Below are 20,463 nucleotides of genomic sequence, written 5' to 3'. Positions count from 1 at the left end.
GATACTTGGTCGTCAAATATGCTCTTACTTTCTGGTCAATCCAATGATTGTCTTCTGCTATTTGTAATAGGTCATCCAACATTTTTTGTAATTTTGTTATGGGATCAGATGGTAACCGTAGATATGTGTCTTGATCAGATACATGTTGATCAACTTTAAATTCATAGAACTGTGCATCCATTACCACAAGGGCTCCCCCTTTGTCCGCTGGTTGAATCATTATCTCCCTGTTGGTGGATAAGTTTTGCAAGGTGATCCTTTCTTTTTTTGTCAAATTATTGTACTTAGGTTTGTTGTAGTCCAATTTTTGTAGATCTTTTTTAACCATTACTTCAAAGGTATCTAACATTTTGTGTGAGATGGGAGGTTGAAACACACTCTTTGGTTTAAATTTCTCAAGTTGGCCATTTGAGGCTGTATGCATTGGTTCAAGTGGTTCAAGTATATTGGTGAAATAGTGTCGTAACCTGAGCGTTCTCATGAACCGAAAAAAAGCTCCCTCAGTCTCCATTTCATTGGTTTGTGTCGTGGGTACATATGTGCCCATGACCGGTTATCTGACCTTGCTTCAGTGATTGTGTGGGTGGACCTTGAGAAGGCCTTCAACAGAATGCATTGAGAGTTCTTGGAGGTCACTACGTATTGCATGAGACTCGGTGCAAACAGAGTAAGATAGGCCTAGCTACTGTGTGCTCACCCAATGGCTAGGGTTAAAACAAGGCACATGATTTTGGAGGCCTAAGAAATATTCATGGGCACTAGACAGGGTTGCCCCCTGTCACCTCTGTTATCCACCCTGGCTGTGGAGCCGCAGGGAAAAAAGTTTTCAACGGAGTTAATAGATTGGGGTATTAAACTAGATGGTTCGGTCGATGTTATTACATTTATTTGCAGATGACCTGCTTATTTACCTGCGGGATGGAGTGGGTGATATTCGGCAGGCCCTGCAGTTCCTTGAGGAATTTGGAAGGACCTTGGATCTCTGGGTAAACTGCAGTACAACTGCAGTCAACTTAAACGAAAAGAGGCCCGACACCACCCCCCTTGGCACCGCTGCCGACAAGCCTATCATCATGACCTGGAATCCGGCCACCGTCAAGCTCACCACCTCTACCATGATGAAAACTCACTCAGGAGCCCCAATGGACCACTTCCTACCGCATATATTCCACAGGGCCGCCGCCGCCATCACACCCGAACTAGGACGGACCATAAACGCCTCCTTCGGATCCGGTGTTGTCCCAAACAACTGGGAGCAGGCGGAAGTTAGACCCCTCCTCAAGAAACCTACGGCCGACCCTATGGATCTGAAAAACTACCGGCCTATCTCTCTCCTCCCATTCACAGCCAAAGTCACTGAGAGACTCGTAAACACCCAGCTGACCACCTTCATCGAAGAGAACTCCATCCTAAACACCTTCCAGTCTGGATTCCGCAGTAAGCACAACATGGAGAGCGCCCTCCTCGCAGCCACTGATGACATCAGCATGCTACTCAACCAGGGACACACCAAAGCCCTCATCCTACTAGACCTCTCCGCAGCCTTCTGCACCATTTCACATCGCATGCTCACAGCCAGACTTCACGACACGGGGATACAAAGAACCGCCCTCAACTGGATCCTATCCTTCCTCTCTGGCCGAACCCAGAGGATCAGACTTGCTCCTTTCCTTTCCAAACCCACCAACATCAACTACGGTGTGCCCCAAGGTTCATCGATCAGCCCCACACTCCTAAAGATCAACATGGCCCCCCTCGCCGCCATCGTCAGACAGCATGGGCTCAGCATAGTATCCTACGCCGACAACACCCAGCTCATCCTCTCACACACGAAGAATCCTGAAGACACCAGATTCTGCTTCCATGAAGGAATGAAGAACGTCGCAGCCTGGATGAAAGACAGCTGTCTGAAGCTCAACTCAGAGAAGACCGAGGTCCTCATCTTCGGACCCTGCACCTCCGCCTGGAACAACACCTGGTGGCCCTCCTCCCTCAGGAACCCACCCACCCCTACAGACCACACTCGAAACATCGGCATCATCTTTGACTCCTCCCTCTCCATGAACTGCCAGATCAACGCCGTCACCTCCACCAGCTTCAACTGCCTGTGCATCTTCCGCAAGACCTTCAAATGGATCCCCCTGACTGCAGAATGATCGTTACCCACACGCTCATAACCAGCAGACTGGACTAAGGCAACGCCCTTTACACCGGAATCAACCAAATTCTTCTACACAAGCTGCAAACCATCCAAAACGCCACAGTGAGATTCGTACTCGGGACACCTCGCCACAAACACATGACCCAACACCTGCGAGACCTCCACTGGCTCCCCGTCAAGAAGAGGGTCACCTTCAAGGTATTCACCTACGCCTACAAATCCCTCAACAACATCGGACCCAAATACCTCAACAAGAGAGTCGCATTCCAAGTACCCAAGAGGAACCTCCACTCCGCCGACCTTGCCCTGGCAGAAGTTCCCCGGATCCGCAGAAACAGAGCAGGTGGGAGAGCTTTCTCCTACATCGCAGCCAAGACCTGGAATGAGCTCCGTGTGAACACCAGACGCTCCCCGACCCTGAACATGTTCAGGAATAACCTCAAAACCTGGCTTTTCAACTGATCCGAAGCTGCCCCCCTCCCCCTCCCAGCACCTTGGGACCCTCACGGGCAAGTAGCACGCTCAACAAACCCCCTGATTGATTGATTGATAAACATGCATGTTTCCAGTGGTCACTGGATCGGGTCTCTATCTTCTCCACGTGATATACTTTGGGCTCCGCGAACCTTTAAATACTTGGGAATCTAAGTTTTCCACTACCTGGATGATCGCTCTAGAGAAGCCTGGGGGGGGGGGGGGGGTCATCGATCTCTGAAGTCCTGTGTCTCATTTTGATGCACTCTTAAGCCCAACCACGGATTCCTGCAGGCAAAGCTGTTGCACTTCGGATTCCCCGTCCGGGTATCTGTTTGTCCACTGCCCTGGCCTGCTCATGACGTGGGCTGTGGTGTACTGGTATGGTGAACTCCAATTGGTGGGCCTCCTTCATGGCGACCCATTGACTTTCTTTACTGCAGGGCAAATGTACTACTGGACGGAGGCAGGATTGGTGACCCTGGAAGAGTGCTTTCAGATGAATGTCTTAATGCCCTTTGGAGATCTGGTGAATCAGACAGGCAAGCCAGTGGGAACATTTCTTACCTACAAAGTGCTTACTCATGCCCTATCAGACGTGTGGGGTGTTGCAGGAGCAGAAACTCCCATGCATGTGGTCCCTTAGATACGCTTGACGCTGGGAACGAGTTTTCAATTAGTGTCATGGCTCATAGGGCTCTAAATGGACTGATTAATAAACAATTGGATGCATTTTGGGCTCACTGGGCCACTGATGTAGGACGGGATATGACTGACACTGAATGGGGAAGGGTGCTTGCTTGGTCACAGAAATTCTCTAGCAACACATGTCAATTCAATTACACTCACAGGTAGTCACATGCTGGGCATGTGCTGAGGAAAGGGTGCTACGGATGAAGAAAGCAAGGGGTGTCCATCACAAACCTATTGAACCATGCTGGAGGGAAGTGGTTAACGAATGGGAATCTATTGGGACTGTAGTTTACTCTGAGGAGGGGCAGACTGTGGGACCAAGTCCTGGCTGTGTAAATAAGCCAAACCCTAATGGGACTGAGGGTGCGTGGGTACTGGTGCTGCCGTATGCAGGATGGATTTCTCTCCCTCGCCCCCCCTTTACACACCTCCCACCCTCCTCCACAACTGATGGTGTTCACTCATTTTGTGACAAGACTTAGGCACGCATGGACACAGTTATAGTTTTTTCTTAAAATGTGTATTATTAGTTTCCTATGGCAATTAGTCCTCCTGAAAGTGCAACCATAATTCCATCCCTTGTGGGTGTTCGCTAGCTCCTGTGAGCACAGTGTGGGCAAAACATTGTAAACCCAGGTTACCGTTTTACTGTTAACATTGTGCTGTATTGTTGTAACCTTTCAAATGCTAATAAACAAAAGTATTAATAATCTTGGATCAAGCCAGTATCCATCTTTCATATAAATCAAATCGTTTTTTTGTGTGAATCATTCTACCTCCCTTTGAGTGTTTGAATTTAACTGTATGAGAGATTCCTTCACAACATCCCTCTCTGTCGGTTCCTTCTGTGAGTTTCTGTCTGTTCCTCCTCTCTGTCCCCTCACACCTCTCCATTCTTTACCCGTGTGCTGAGGCACATCCAGGTGTATTAGAATTAATGGATTTATTCTCACACCACAGTACTGCCTTGAGCATTGGCTCACATTTTGTGGGGCCATTCCTTCCATAGCTTTGGGAGTAGTCTGTTCAGGTCCAACTTTAGTATTGGTGGTGCTCAATGCGACAATCTCTGTTGGCGCCCACACACCATATAATGTCTTTTTTTCCTTTGGTGTTGTCCACACTTCAACACCCTTGAACCTGCATCACTTCCCATATAATCATGATTCAATTTGGCCCATATGTGACCATTGCTCTGTTTCCAGAGCTTTCAGTCAGGCGATCCATATGGTCTCTCTAACAGACAGGACAGTGGAAATGGGATGAATGATGACAGAGTGTGGGAGGAGGATTGAACACAGAAAAAATGGCCGAGGCACTGGATCATATATGACCAATGCCATCTCTGTATCTGCAAAGAGTAGTAAGGATTGAATGAACATGTAGACTAGATATTTTTTGACTTGGTGACAGGTACTGTGAAAACCATGAGCTTCTTTCAGTTTCACCTCCAGAGCTTTCAATCATGCCGAATCCTCAACACCCTTTCACATTCTGAAATCAGACTTCTAGAAGTGACTCAAACAGAGGGAAAGAGATATGCGAATGTGTAGGTGGGGGTAAAAGGAGCACGGAGAGGGAGTAAGTAAGGGGAGGTAAGAAGGAATTGAGAGGAGAAACAGAATTAGCCACTCAGGAGGGGAACATCCTTTACAACGTGGATGTTACCCCGCAGTACTGTTACAACGCGTCTTTTACAACGCAAGTCGTAACCACGACTTGCGCTGGAGGGCGCTCAAGGATAAGGAATAGTAGATTTACTATTCCAACATCTTCCCTACTGTACGTAGGCTGGTGTTGGAATAGTAAATTTAACTATTCCGAGTCCGCACCCCTACAGCACAAGTCGTGGTAATGACTTGCTTTGTAAAAGACGCGTTGTAATGGTACGCGCGGTAATACCACGCGTTGTACCGTCATACATCCCTCAGGAGAGAGTCAGCAGACAGAGAGAGTTATAGCCATAAGCTAGTCCCTCATTTAGTTCAGTGCAAGCACTTAAGTTTGGGTGGAATAATACACCCCAACAACCATTAGCATTAGGTGAGAGATGAATACTCCACTAGGCTCAGCTAGGAAATTATGAAGAAAGTCTCAGACCAATAGCTAAAACAAGAATCTCAATGGTTGAATTGGGCAGACCAAAAACCCACTCTAGTAGATTGCAAGAAGTAGGTTTGTTTGTCAGCTGTGTTATCAAAACCTTGACCTAAAAATTAAGACAATTGAGGACAATGATAATTTATCTTCTACAATAAAGATTAGTAAGGGAAAAGTAAATAGCAATATGCACAGTAAATTATTTACCACATAATATTTGTCTTTTACTTGCTCTTATTCAGGCTGAAATCCAGCAGTAATACCCAAAGGAAATATTCTTAACACTTATTTTGCATTACCGCTGGATTATCTACCAATCTCAATAGAGGACCATACACAACTAATTAAAACGTTTGCTACTATGATAAATAAGTTGGCACATGAATCATCTTCTGATCCATAAAATGTTTCTTTCCTTTCTTGGATACCTGCAGGACCACGTGTATGAACTCCTCAATACTATCGATGCCTGTCAATGCTATTTTGATATTGTAAGTATTTCTACAGTTGACTTACAATTCGATAACTATTTTCTTTAATAAAAACCAGTTGGACAGTTGTTAAAAGTTATTGAAAAACAAGCTGTGATGTACAAATTGTATTAATGTAATATTCAGCCATAATCTGCAACTGCAGATGTAATACTTTACCATATCCATTGTTGGCCAGTACTATCCCTTGATAATTACATTATAGAGCCAGGGTTTGTGCGCTGTTTTGGAGATTGATACTCAAAAATCTGACAATGTGTTTCTACATGTGATAATTTCACAACTTCACATAGTGTTACTAAAACTTCACCAGCTTTGCAAACTGTGAAGCTGGTAAATTTATTTTCTTTTACAAAAAAGGACAAACAGATGGCATAGTGGCGCAACAGGATATTTTTTTACACTGTAAAGGACTGTTCTTTTTTACACATTGCCTTACATTTGGAAGGCAGAAATGCATAAAGAGTCAATTGTTAATAACACTTGTTCTACTGTTCTGTGTTCCCCCAAGTCACCTGATGCTCCCTCACTTGTATGGGTAGGCCTACTGCCGGTGACAGGAAATGGCCAAAAACGCAGCGTTGGCACATCACATTTTTCAGTGAAAACTGGCCCTTTTTCGCAATGTGCCTAGCTGTGCATTTTGGACCCTCGCTCAGCCGGCATCTTGCAAAACCTAGCAAACCTGTACCTATTTGAAAACTAGGCACCCAGGGAAATCCAGGATGGGGTGACTCGTGTGGCTCTCGTCAGGTTCTTTGACCCAGAATACCTTGCACATCTCAAACTTTGTAAAAAAAAACACATTTACTCCCTTTTCTTTGATGGAAAGTTCTGGAATCTGCAGGAAGCCATAAACTTCCACGCACCAAGCATTCCCACAAGTCCTCCGATAAAAATGGTACCTCACTTGTGTGTGTGTAGACCTATTGCCCAAGACAGGTTTTGGTCCAGGGCCCAGTGGCCCTCTAGGGAAACCTACCAAACCCAAACATTTCTGAAAACTAGACACCTAGGAGATTCCAGGGAGGTGTGGCTTGTGTGGATCTCCCAACATTTTCCTACCCAGTCTTCCCTGCAAACCTCAAATTTAGCTAAATAAATCAAGTTTTTTTCATTTTTCTGTGTGGGAAAGTTGTTGGATCACCGGGTTGCCACAAATTTCCTACCACCCAGCATTCGTCTAGGTCTCCAGATAAAAATTATACCTCACTTGTGTGGGTAAGCCTAATGCCCACAACAGGAAATGGCCCAAAACATACTGTGGAGACTTCAAAATTATCCACAAGGGAAGTTCTCCCCTTTCCAACGATACCTCTCCCATCTGCCTACGTGCTCTGGGGCTGAGATAGCACCCTGAACACGTAGGCAGTGAAACTGAATTGGGCCTATTGGTTATTTTCGATTTCGTTTAAAGTGAAATGACATCAGAGCGACGTGCGCGCTGATCATCATTTCACTGAAATAACCCAAACAGCCTCGAGAGCTGGGGAAGCCGTTCCCTAGCTCCCAAGGCTGTTTTGGACTGAAATAAATCCCTCTGGTGCCTGCACCAGAGGGATTTCAAGTGGCATGTGTGCGGACGGCCGGGAGCCATCTGACGCACACGAGTACTGTGGCATCAGATGACTTATGGCTGTCCGACGCATGAAAGAGGTTAAAAGGAAAATGATGATTCCAGTTTATTGCTGCCTGGCATCCTGCTGTTCTAGGGTGTGAAGTCTGGCTACAGGAAATCCCTAGGACTGGATTAACCATTAGGCAAAACAAGCACGTGATTACGGCGTCAAGGAATTGGGGGCACCACAGATCTGAACTATTCAAGATCTATTGGCATTAATGACGTCATGGTTAAACATTTTTTTGACAAGCCAATAGTTTTTGCACAGGTGAGACCTATCGGCTATGACAATACTTGTTACTTTTTCAGTGGTCACATCTTGTCACTTCCCATATGAAATAAATTTTGCCCACCTATTTGAGATCAACACAGACCCAAATAGCAGACAGAGCAACAATCACCAGGACATCAAGTTGAAACAAGAAACTTATGCAAAACAAAATGTAAAACACATTTTTATCTCTCTTGGGTTGCTTTCTTTTCTCTCACTGCATCTGCTGTGCTTTTGAAAAAAATGGGAGAATATATTTAAAAGCAGACTGTGCTGTGGAGTGTAGAAGGAAGGAAGGGAAAGTCAGTGCTAAGGAGCTGCTTGCACCTATCCCTCTACAGCAGGGATCTCCAACTTTTTCTGTAACAGGAAATGTATGTACAATGAAAATGTATGCTCAATGAAAATCATCAAGTCACTAATACTAGTGATGTAAAAGTGAACCAAAAGTGTCAGCAGTGAGCACATTGGTGCATTAGGCAGGGTTTACAGCAGTAATGAAAAAAAGGTTTTGACAATTTGAACTGAAAGATTACATGGGTAGTTCATACAAATAATAGCTGCAATCCCTCTGGCACCAAGGTACAAATAGGAGCAATAAATCTCTTCAACTCAAATAATAACTTTAAGCACATTTTTAAAACACAACTTTTCTTCTACAGACATCGGCTTAAGAGTTGTGAAAAAAACATATTTTTGTCTTGAATACATGTTTTTTAATTTTGGTATACATGTAATAAGTCAACCAAGCAAAACCTTCACTAGTCATAGGCCGGACTGCACACAGGAGAGCTACTCACCGAGACCTGGAGATCTACTGGTAGCTCAGAAGCTCACAAGGCACTCGTTGTAGACACCTGCTCTACAGAAATGAGGTAGAGTTGTCCTAAGCCATGAAGTGTGAGGGCCAGGGTGTGAGAGACATATCATTTTGCCAATGATTCATTAATACATTAATCAAATATTGACAAATAAAACCGTGCTGGCACCAGATAATGTGAGCATGCGAGGCCACAGAGGTAGGGGTGGGGCAGTGGGTAGCACATCCTCTGCTGGGGAAGCATGGGGAGACAAAATAACAAAGGGGGTGGGGTGGGGTTAGTGTGGTTGCAGCTAGGAGGAGACTCTGGGGAGTTCGACTTTAAGGCCAAGATCACCTCAAAGTTACTGCCTGTCTAAAGGCACAAGTTGAAGGGAGATGTGAAGCATACCCAGTTGATTCCTTGCAGTGCTTTGGGTGTATGTCAAATCTAAAGAAGAGGAAACTAAAATCCTCTGAAAGCTCCATGCTAGTGAGATTACAAAAATGAAACCAGCTGCTGCTGACCAATGAAATTAGACTGACAATAAAGGTAGCCAATGGTAATTAATGGGCGGGCTCAAAGCAATTTGTATGTTTTTTTAAGATAAAAACGATCTTGTGTGCAACCTAAAAATGTAAAGCAGGAGGACTTATCAGCATACGCAGAGCACAAGAATAAGAGTTGGCGTAAAGTCATCATAGGTTTTGCAGAATTCTACCAATGTAGCTCAAATATATTTTATATGAATGAAAAAATATGTGTACAGTATATGGCATTAATATTACACCAGATATTCTACCTACTTTGTTGAAAATGCATTTAATCGTTTGCACAATATGAAATAATGAGTATGTATATACATGGTATGCAACTAAACTTACGTTAAGAACTGACAAGATTGTTCTAAGAAACTATGCACCTTTACACTGTTACAATTCAAGTTTCAAGCTTATCAAAGTGAAATCAAGAGTTGCGCATGAAGTCAAAAGCAAATATTTCTAATACATTAAATATGTGACATTATGAGCTTTGTGACAGAATTATGTGTTACTAGAGATGTGAATTGGTTTTCTGACTCTATGGAGGCTATACAAAAAAATAAATGATATTAAAACAAGAAATATCATAATTGTATTCACATTCCAAAAAATTGAAAAGAACATTTTGGATTCTTATTTTTACTTTATGTAAATAAGGTATGTTTTTCACGTTTACAGAATTAATGGAACTTAGAAATGATTTAAAGTGATAATGCCTTTAAACATAAAGGGATTGTTACTAGTTGAATTTAAAAAAATGGTCTGTCGATAATGTGTTTGTTTCATGCTAGTATTTTTAACCAGATCCCCTATACCACAATAGGGATATTTTCACCTTGTTAAGTCTTGAAAAAAGTTATACAAATGTGCCCTTATGGGAGGGAAGGTTTAAGGGAATTTGGGCAGTGGAGGGAGCATAGGTTTTGGACAGGCCAAGTGAAAAGGTGTGTTTTGAGAAGGATGACCTAACTTGGTTGAGATCAAGGTGCGATGGATGAGTAATTCAAAAAGAATAAAAATATTGAAGCTCAATTCGTATATAAAAAGGTGAAACACAAAATTGTGCATTGGCTAGTAAATATTGATGCAGTGATCTAGAATATCTAAATCCCACATTTAAAAGTGAAGTGAGAGACAATCTCACAGGAACTCTGAAGAGTAAAGCTAGATGTGGTATACTTACGAGAGACCTAGGAATGCTCAAGTGATAGACACAAAAGTCTGGCCTCCCAGACAGGATTTAGTGCATTAGGACTGGGTGCGTGCACTTGTCAGCGCCTGAAAGTCTGAATTAGGGGCACATTTGGTGTCCCTGTCCTTAGTCCAGTTCATACCAGTCCTGGATGGCCATTGGCTCCCGCTCTGGAGCGGAACTAGACAAAGGACATGGGAGTAACCTCCCCCCTGCCCAGTGCCTCCCCTAGGAGGATACCCTGAGTCTCCCTAACCCTCTCTTTAGGGTACTTAAGGGATTACCTGGGTGTAGGTCCCTAGTTTTGTGGGATAAGATTCAGAACTGAAACCACTGCACTTCTACTGTCTGGGCACTCTGGACTTCACTGGGCTTCGTTTGGGCCTGACTTCGTCTCCCTTCCAGTCTGCTGCATTGTCTGTGCCTGTGCATCATAAAGGAACCTACCAAGGCCTGTGAAGCATCGAGGACAACAAAAGTAATCTCCCTTGGGGTGAAGGAGTCACTCCACTGCATTCACAGGCACCACAATGAGGACTACCAGTATGCAGATCCAGAGCTCCTTCAGACTCCTTGGGCTCTGCAAAACAGATGGTAGTTTTCCTCAGCTTCTGAGTACTGCTCCATCTTCTCACCAAGTTTGAGGCCAGTAGTCCTTGTGGGGGTTGCAATAAACGAACCCCTGGGTACTGCGCCCCTTTGCAGTTGCAAAGGCTTGTTGACATCTTTGCAAGAAGATCTTCAGGCTCCTGGTAGCCCCAACCTTGAGCATCTCCAGTGACCAGAATCTTTAGCCACAGCGCATTCTGTGCATCGTGGTCTGCATCTTTTGCTGAGCTGCTTGAGGTCCTCTGGCGACTCCAGTGCCTCCGGCCTGTGGTTCCATTTGAGGGTCACCTTTATTTTCCTTGGGCTCCTCTGATTGCTCAGGCCTGCCCTGACTGCCCTGCTTGTGGTGAGTTTACTGGACCCTGCTGATCCAAACCATGCACCTGCTTGATTTCCTGCGTGGGTTGCATTTGCCAAGGTTTGCTGGTGCTCCTGCCGGAAACCGACCCCTCAGCACTCGACATCCTTTGTGGGACAGCTCATATCCGGGTCCTCAGCATCACCAGGTCCTCGTAGCTGCAGAGTCAAGGTCACTGACATCCTTCCTGAAGCACTCGACATCGAGGGCATCCGTCTTCCAAGTCTACTGGTCACCCCTGAGTGACATAGACTCTGTTCACTCTGCTTTCAGGGACTCCTCATCAAGAATCCATGTCTGGATTCCCACAGACACTTTCTCCTCTTCCAGCAGTGGCACTTTCCTGAAGTCCTCCATCCTCCGCCAATGAGAGCTGGTGCTGTATAAGTGCAGAGTGACCAGTTTGGATGTGGGTTTGAACCTGCAGCCACTGTTAGCATTCAGTCGGTGCCATAGATCTCACTAGGACCGTGACAAGAAAGGGTAGGACCACAGCACGAATATCACATCACATCCTAGTGCCTTGCACCGCCAACAAAGATCATCTGCACTTAATTTCATCTTATATGACTTTAACAAAGCCCAGTATCAGTTTCATAATATTTTAAAGTATGTGAATTTAAGTCTGGCTTCTCGTAGTTCTCTGTCACGTGTGCAAAGCTGAGAGGACCGCTTCTCTTACAGAATTTCAGTCAACAACTGTGCTTGTCAATAGAGTTGAGAAATCAAAACAGTATATATGCCTGCTACAAGCCCCATCCATGTCTTTGTCCCATTATCTAACAGGAAAGTATTGTAGATGCTGGTGGCAGAAATGGTCCTGGAACAGGCCTCCCATTGAAGCAATGTGTGGGGTGGTCGGATTCTCCACTCTTGGGGGTATTGTAAATGGAATTCAGTGCATAAGGAAGGAACGTTCTTAAGGGAACAATCATAGAATGGGTCATCTAGTATGCCTTGGAGAGACCAGGTCAAACAGTTAACATGTATGCCCCCCAATAACTTACATTATGTGACAGGGGTGGCTTTGCATGAGTCTGTCCACATATTAAGCTTTCTGTGAACATAGGTCCCGGATTCCATAGCCCTGACAAGGTGGAGGGCTAGGTTTCCGATGTGCTCGAGTATTTGCAATCCAAAATGTTAAGCCCCGGAAATTTTCCCAAAGTGGTGAATTAATAACATTCTTTATGGGGGGGTTGGGACCAGTTGGTCATGGTCCATGTATACTAGATGCGAGAGATTATATGCCAAGTGGTAGAGACATGTATTTGGTAAGCAACAATCCCCTAACACAGTTACAGAGTTTAATTTAGTAGATTTGTGCCCAGGTTTCCTACCTGCTCAAATAAAATCAATGATGTGTTTGTACATATTCTATAGCGTGGATTTAAGAACAGGAAAACTCAGCATTCCTAAGAAAATTGGTTCCTTGGTGTCACCAACTTTTTTTTTACAACTTGTGCCATAACCCTTTCGGACATATGTGAGGATGACCATGAGGTGAAATCGTTGTCAGTTTCTGCAATATGAGTTTGTAGATCTTACCCTCTAGCCCTCTATTGATAAAGACACCAAGATATTTCAGATTCTTTGACATTCAAGTAAATCCATACTCCAGCGCCGCTGCTGTGATCCTAGTGAATGGAAGAATGTCCCTCTCACTCCAACCTTACATCCAGAAAAGGACAAACGATCTTCAATCAGTGGGACCAAACTAATGATCAAATTTAACAGTTCTCTGAGAGTAATGAGGATGTCTCATGTATACAGTATAATCCTGTATACCACAGTATCTTCCACAACCTTGATTGATTCGACCATCTTGTGCCGGATGTGAGGGATTCCAGAGCAAGTAAGGAGGGAAAGGAGGAAAAATGACATAACTGTTTCATTCCTTTGGAGGTAGAAAAAGGGTCAGACAGGAAACCCCAGCAGTCTGTTGTAACCAGTGGTTCAATGTACATCCACTTTACCAGGGGCGGCTAGCAACTATTGAAATCGGTGTGGCGCAGCACGCCGTAAATTCACCCATGTGTTGCCACTTCCAAAGAGGACAACGAGCAGGAAGGAAGGTGATGTATTTCCTGCTTATGAATCCAACCAATCCTGGAGCTGCTAAAAGCAGCTCCATGATTGGTTGGAGCAGGTTAATCCAGTGCTCATTTTGAGGCTGGGGGCCTGTGCCTGCAATCCCTCTGGTGTTTTTCATCACTAGGATTGCAGGCTTTGAAGTGCACATGAAAGATTGGCCGGCTGTAAACAGTCAGCCAATCTGTCATGCACACTGAGAAGTCATCCTGCAAGACGCAGGAATCTGTCTGCCCACCCCCATCATCATGCGTGTGCTAGCTAGCACAGCCGGCAGCAAACATAATATATAAATGGTAATGACCATTTTAATATTCAGTGTGTACCTGCTGCGCTGGCAGCGGTGGGCGATGCTCCTCCGCCTTAATGGAAGAGTGCTGCTGCACATTACTCTTAAATGAAATCGGGATCAAATTCAGCTCTTTTTAAGGTCCTAAAGAGATACCATAATTCAAAGTGGTAGTTCGTCAACAGGGGTATTTGGGAAGTGCCCTACCACTTGTGACTCCCTGGATCAAGTCCCTAGTCTCTACCCAGTCTGCTATTTTTTGCATTTAGCAGTGTCCATGTAAACACAATATTTGTGCTTTCAAGAACACTGTGTGTGCACTGGTACGTTTCCTCATCAGCCTCTCCAGACTCCTGATAAAAGATGTAGTTGAGGGGCTAGGCAATGATCCAGCTACAGTGTGCTGCTTAAAGGCGGGGCAGTCTGTAGGTGGATGTATGGACTGTGCATGGTCAAGAAAGAGAAGATATGGCGTAACAGCTTTGAAGCTGGGGAACTGGGTTCCTGTCTCAGTGGGAGGATCAACATCCTGTGATTCCTGACAAATCACTTAGGGGCAAATGTACAACCGTTTTTTGCAGGATTTCTGCCTGTTTGCGACTGCAAAAATTCACCTTCCCCATGCACAAACCATATTTAGCAAGCCGCTAACCTATTAGCGACTCGCAAAATATAGTTTGCGACTCGGTATTAGGAATGGGCGTGCCAAGGGCGTCCCTTCCTAATAGGGAGTCTAACACCAATGTATGATTGTTTTGCAACCGCATTTGCGGTCGCAAAACAATGGCAGTTTACAACCTACTTCAAGTAGGTGGTAAACCCCTCGCAAACGGGAAGGGGTCCCCAGGAGACCCCTTCCTCTTTGTGAATGGTTGCGAAAATAATTTTTTATGAGCAGGAAGTGGTCCCAGAGACCACAGCCTGCCCTTAAAAAATGAAACTGAAAAGTTTCATTTTTATTTTTTAAATGCATCACATTTTCCTGAAAGGAAAACAGGCTGCGGTTTTTTTTTTAAACTGCTTTATTGAAAAAGCAGTACCAGACATGGGGGTTTGACCCCAGCAGGCCACTATCCCTGTGAGTGCTAGCCATTCCCAATGGGGGCGCAAATTGCACTTGCCTCATGAATACTGATGAGGCATGCAATTTGCGACCCCATTGGGATTCGCAAACATTGCCTCAGACACTGTTGTACCTTCACTTTAGCAAGTCGTAAATTGCGAGTCTTAATTCTGTGCAATTTGCGACTCGCTAAACTGAATGGTCGTACATCTGGCCCTTAATCTCTTTGTGCCTCAAAATGAATGTGCCCTTGCGTAATAAAATGGTGCTCTAATAAAGCGCTCCAATACCTTTGGATCGAGTTTGCGCTGTAAAAATTTGCATAAAAAAGCGCATACTTTGGCTATGTCCCATCACACAGACACAATCCATATTATTTAGCAGATCTACTGTGGACGCTTCAGGAGGTGCAGTTTATCTCTTAAAATATGACTATCAGGGTGCTAATCAATGTAATGCTGTAGTCAATGATGTTCAGAACAGCAGGCTAGGAGCTCAAGCACTGTGCCTGCTTCTGTCAGGGCTGTGGTTCCAGCCCTATCAAGAAGTTGGGAGAGAGGTTGATGAGGGTTGTCCCCTGGTTAATCCTGGCTCTTCTGCAGTGTCTCTGCTCATTTGCAGTGCAGGAATCATGCCTTGCTGGTTCCTATATCCAGCTCTTAATTCCTGCTCTGTTGCTGCCATGGAGGAGCAGGAGTCACCAACAGAGTAAGCAAGTTAAGTTTCTCTGTGTATGTGTGAATAAGTGAGTGAGTGTCTGCGTCAGTATTGGTGTGTGATCGAGAGTAAATGAGATTGACAGAGGATGGGAGAATTTGAATTTGTGTGAGCGTGTTTGTTAGTGTCAGTGAGAAAGGAAGCTTGTAAAAATTAGAGGGGCATATTATCAAGGGCCTTATCGCCGCTTTAGGGGGACTTTTTCCCGCTAAAGCGGCGATAATTTTTTCGCCCTATTAGCAAGTTGTTGCTAACAGCAGTTAGCGACAGTTTGTAGGCGATAGCGAACGGTTTGGGGCCCGCTTTGCATGTCAGCGATATTATTGCTAATGACTTGCAAAGTGGGCGTACCCAACCTGTTAGCGACTGCTTTCAGTCGCTAACAGGTTGGGTACGCCCACTTTGCAACTGCTTTCAGTCGCTAACAGGTTGGGTACGCCCACTTTGCAAGTCATTAGCGATCGCCTATTATCAACGCAGGCGTAGTGATAAAAAAATCCACACTAGGCGCGAATATCGCTGAAAACTAACGCCTGCTCAGAACACTTCTTAACCTGTACATCCAATAGGAGTAGGATATTCAGGTTAAGACCCTATTGGCGTTAATGCCTGAATATCGCTGGATTTCCAGCGATATTCACGCATTATGCCGCTATCGCCGGATATTTTATCGCATTTGAGATAAACGTTGCTAATAGCACATTATCTCTGCGATAAAACCCGGCGATGCACGGCGATAGAAAAAATGTCGCTAAGCTTATTTGCGATAAATATCGCTAGTTGTTGATAATATGCCCCAGAGAGTGCACGGGAGGGAGTAAGAGTAACTGAAAGTGACTGCAATTAGTGACTGGGAGAGTGAGTGTGATGGATCGAGGAAGGGATTTATATGTCAGGGGTATAGTTATCAATGGAGCAGTATATGCAGTTTCACTAGGTTCCCAGAGGCCTGATAGGACCACTGAACCCAAATTATTTTATGTTTTGAGTTTAAAAAAAAGTTTGCTTGTAGGTATTTTTCTCTAAATAAGAATTTATTTCTAAAGCAATGTTTAGCTGAGTGTGATGGCTATTTGGAGTAAAGTGATTATTAGTTGGTTTCGAAGGCTTGAGTACTATCGCTTCATGGTGACCTCACAGCATCTTAAAAATGAAATGTGAAATGGTTGTCTCCCTATTTGAAAAGGTAGTGACCAAAATATTATAGTTCTATTTTGTGAAAGTGCCAAAGCATGTTACTAAGCTATTTTCAAATGTTATTGCGGGGCTATTTCTAGTTATACATCTAATTCATTGTCCAGTTGGACGCCTCTTACAGTCGCCAGAGCAACTATATTTCTGATTGCACCCGTCCGCCACTCTTAGAAAACAACACACCGATGTGCTCTGTGTTTGAACTTTGTACCATATTTTTGATTTCCTTGTTACTTATGTGATGTTGTGTCATGAGATGTGTGTCTCTCTCCACAGAATGTGAACTACAATTTTACAAAGGGCTACTTGGACCTGATTGTGACATACACATCCGTCGTCCTGCTGCTGTCCCGTATTGATGACAGAAAGGCTATCATTGGGATGTTCAACTGTGCCCACGAGATGCTTCATGGACATGGGTAAGGAATCTGCGCCTACACTTTTAATTGTCCATGATACCAAAAAAAGATGAATTTACTTCTCTCTAAATGGTGGGAAATCCAAATGCCAGTGGCCAGTTTCTATGGCTGTGACTGCTGGGGGCTGAATCACTCTGTCGTTGCAGCTACACTGCACACAGCATTGCCTTTGGTGGAGCAAGCATTGGTAAATTTGTGTGGATCCAGTCAGATGATGAATGGAGAAAGGTCGAACTGATGTAGCTCAAGCAAGCAGTGTAAATTAGTAATAGGTTTCTGTTAAGGATTTTAAAATTACTGATGTCGGGAATTAATAGGAATTGTTGAAGACCAGTGATGGGATTTATATAATGTTTAATCGCCTGACAAGTGGCCGTTAAGTAACCTTATGTTCCAATGGCCCAATCTATAGGAACTGCAGTGTCACTATCAAACAAAGTAAAGGAACTGTAGGGCATATTAGCAAGAACCTCGTTAAAATTATCACAGTTTTAGCGGCAGGAAACTGCTTCTAAAACGGCAATAATGGGCTTGCTAATATGCGTTATAGAATTCCTATAGAAGCCCAGGTTAGATGTGCAGGACATCTAACCTTGGGCTTCTATTGGAATTCTATAACGCATATTAGCAAACCCATTATCGCCGTTTTAGCAGCAGTTTCCTGCCTCTAAAACTGCGATAATTTTAACGAGGTTCTTGCTAATATGCCCCTGTGTTTCACAGTCCTCCCACTGACAAATGCTCTGATGAAAAAGTATGCAGTGAAAACTACACCAGGTTTAGCTAAAGAGTGCCCATGATTTTCTTTCCAGCAACTGGTCAACATGCAATTCTACTGACAAACTAATGCAATAGCATGTGTCTTTCAAAGAAGCTCCTTGAAATACTCTCTATAGTCTAAAATTGAGCAGTGGTATCAGTCCAATGGCCATCATGAATAAACCATCCAAAACCACACTATTATGACAATCACCAGTAGGCCTTATGAGTCAGTGGTTGACTCACAAGGCCTACTAGTCCTGAGATCGGACTATCAAAGCAATCTGGACCATGATTACAAGCCTGCTGAAACCTGAGATCTACAAAAGAATTACACAAGCTGTATTTGACCAGTGATGTCCAGAAGTCAGTGGCTAAACTGCGTTAGAGAACAAAGAAACAACACAAATGCCGATACTGATGTCCTTTCATGCATCACTCAATCCTGAGATCACACACACATGTTATGATCATCATCAATTTTTTACTTTTTCTGTTTTCTTTTGATCTGCACACTTTTCCAAAAATGTTTCAAAAATCAATTTGTGAGTACAATTTGGACAAACTTAACAATAGACATAAGAGAAAACATCGACTACATATGCAAATATTACAAAAGAAACAAGTAAATCATTATTTTCTTCACAAAAAACTTCAATTATACAGAAAAACCACTAGAAGAACAGCCTAGGTTCTGTTTTTTTCAAACGTCATTTTATACTTTGCGACTACACTTCTTTTAATTGTATAAAGCATACACATTTCTTAGTGGGTTAACACCAAACAGTGCAGATACTGGGCTCTGAGTGAAATCACAAGTTCTTCAAGAGATAATGTGTTCAGAGCAACAGTATTATTGTATGGAAACACTTGTTTGGATAAAAAACTGTTGACGCGTTTCAGACCCCTTTATATTGATTATTGGGGTTCTCCTCAGAACTCAGAACGCTATAACACTGAAAGAAGTATAAAAAACACATGTAAAGAACTTTTAACTAACTGAGCATTCAACATTCTCATTGATTGTTAGGGCCTAGCCTGAATGATTATGAGCCAAACCCTGTGCAGTTTTATTAAACTGTATTAGAGCATTGGAATGGTGAGTGCTCCGTTGAAGACAATGGAGTGCTCGGGCTTCTGAAGGTTAGAAGTCCGGAGCATCAACATTCCAATGTTTGTTCACATCTGTTGCTCTGAACAAAGGCCTCACGGAGCCGGAGGGGATTTCAATACGCTCGGGCTCTATGAGGCCTTTGTTTTACAAATGAGAACATTCTGCCCTCTATTGTTCTAATAGCCTCAAAGCCCTCCGTAGCGGGCTCTACTGGACGTTAAAGGACTGCTCCCTTGTTAAACGCTGGAGAGGACCTTTAATGGCCAGTAGAGCCTGCTTCTTAGATCTGGCATCTTTTGGTGTGTTTTTTCTGTCTTTTTGCTTTCTGATCTCCTCTATTTGATGACATGCTGAACTTCATTTTTGCTGGTTTAGTGCCTCTGCTCACCTTTACACTGCAATTCAGTGCTAAGGTGCAATTGGTTGTCCTTGATTGGCATGTTGGATGTACAGGTAAGTCCCTAGTAAAATTCACTGCATATGCCCGGGACTGTATATTAAATGCTACTAGTGGGCCTACAGCACATGTTGTGCCACCCACACAAGTAGTCTTTCAAATGTGTTTCAGAGCTGCCACTGTAGTGTCTCTGAGTGCCGTTTTAAACAGTCATGTTGACCTGCCAAGTGCACCCACTTGCCAGGCCTAACCCCTGCCTTTTATTACATATAAGTCACCCCTAACGTAGGCTCAAGGTAGCCCCATGGGCAGGGTGCAGTCTATGTGAAAGGTAGGACATGTGCTGGTGAGTTTTACCTGTCCTGATAATGGAATCCTATGCATTTTGTTTTTAACTATTGAAAAGCTGTCTTTCCCAAAGGTGATTATTGGAGCTGCCTTGTAACATTTTACAAGTGTAACTTTTAATTGGAAAAAGTTAGAGAAGTGGAGTTTAGGCTCCATGAGCTCAGAATTTTATAACATATCTTTTAGGAAAGGTCGTTTTTAAATTGTGTGTTTGAAAATGCCACTTTTAGAAAGTGGACATTTTCTTGCATAACCATCCTGTGTGCCTCTGCCTGCTTGTGGATTTACCACATAGGTTTAGACTGAGAGGGGCTGTTTGTGTATCCACACCGGACACTCACAGAAAGGGAGCTGAGGTGTATCCTGCATATGCTGATGGGCCATCCTGGAATAGAGTGGTGGGAGGAGTTGTCACGGACACCTGAATAGGCTGTGGCTGCTCTGCACAATTCTGCTTCCCCGCGCTGTAGTTTGGCTGAGCCAAGGAGGACACACCTGGTTTTGCTGAGCCAGAGAGACTTTCTGAACAAAGACTTCACAGGGAAAATGAGTATAAGTATTTGACCTAAAACCCCTGAAATTTAGACCTCTTTTGGACTAAGGAACCTGCTAAGAAGAAGAGCTGCCAGGAGGAGTACTGCCCCTTTGCTGTGTGTTGCTTTGTTGGGTTGGCCCGCAGTTAGTGCTTCTCTCTTGGGTAGTGAAAGGTCTGCACTGACCTTTCCACAACTCCTGACTGTAAACCCTCATGAAATTCAAA

The 20,463-nt window shown here is 44.0% G+C and overlaps 1 protein-coding gene across 1 annotated transcript in view; it reads left to right on the top strand.

The window, feature by feature from the left end:
* Positions 1 to 20,463, top strand: part of NCKAP1L (NCK associated protein 1 like) — a 1,588,380-nt gene that overhangs the window by 146,285 nt on the left and 1,421,632 nt on the right. The window contains exons 4-5 of the mRNA XM_078688681.1: positions 5,863 to 5,919; positions 16,943 to 17,085. Coding sequence (XP_078544807.1) covers positions 5,863 to 5,919; positions 16,943 to 17,085 — 200 coding nt within the window. The remainder of the gene's footprint in view (positions 1 to 5,862; positions 5,920 to 16,942; positions 17,086 to 20,463) is intronic.

This window comes from Lissotriton helveticus, chromosome 1_1 (genome assembly GCF_964261635.1).
Source record: "Lissotriton helveticus chromosome 1_1, aLisHel1.1, whole genome shotgun sequence".
NCBI lineage: Eukaryota > Metazoa > Chordata > Amphibia > Caudata > Salamandridae > Lissotriton > Lissotriton helveticus.
Note: the sequence above shows the minus strand (reverse complement) of the source record. Positions and strands in the feature narration are given on the sequence as shown.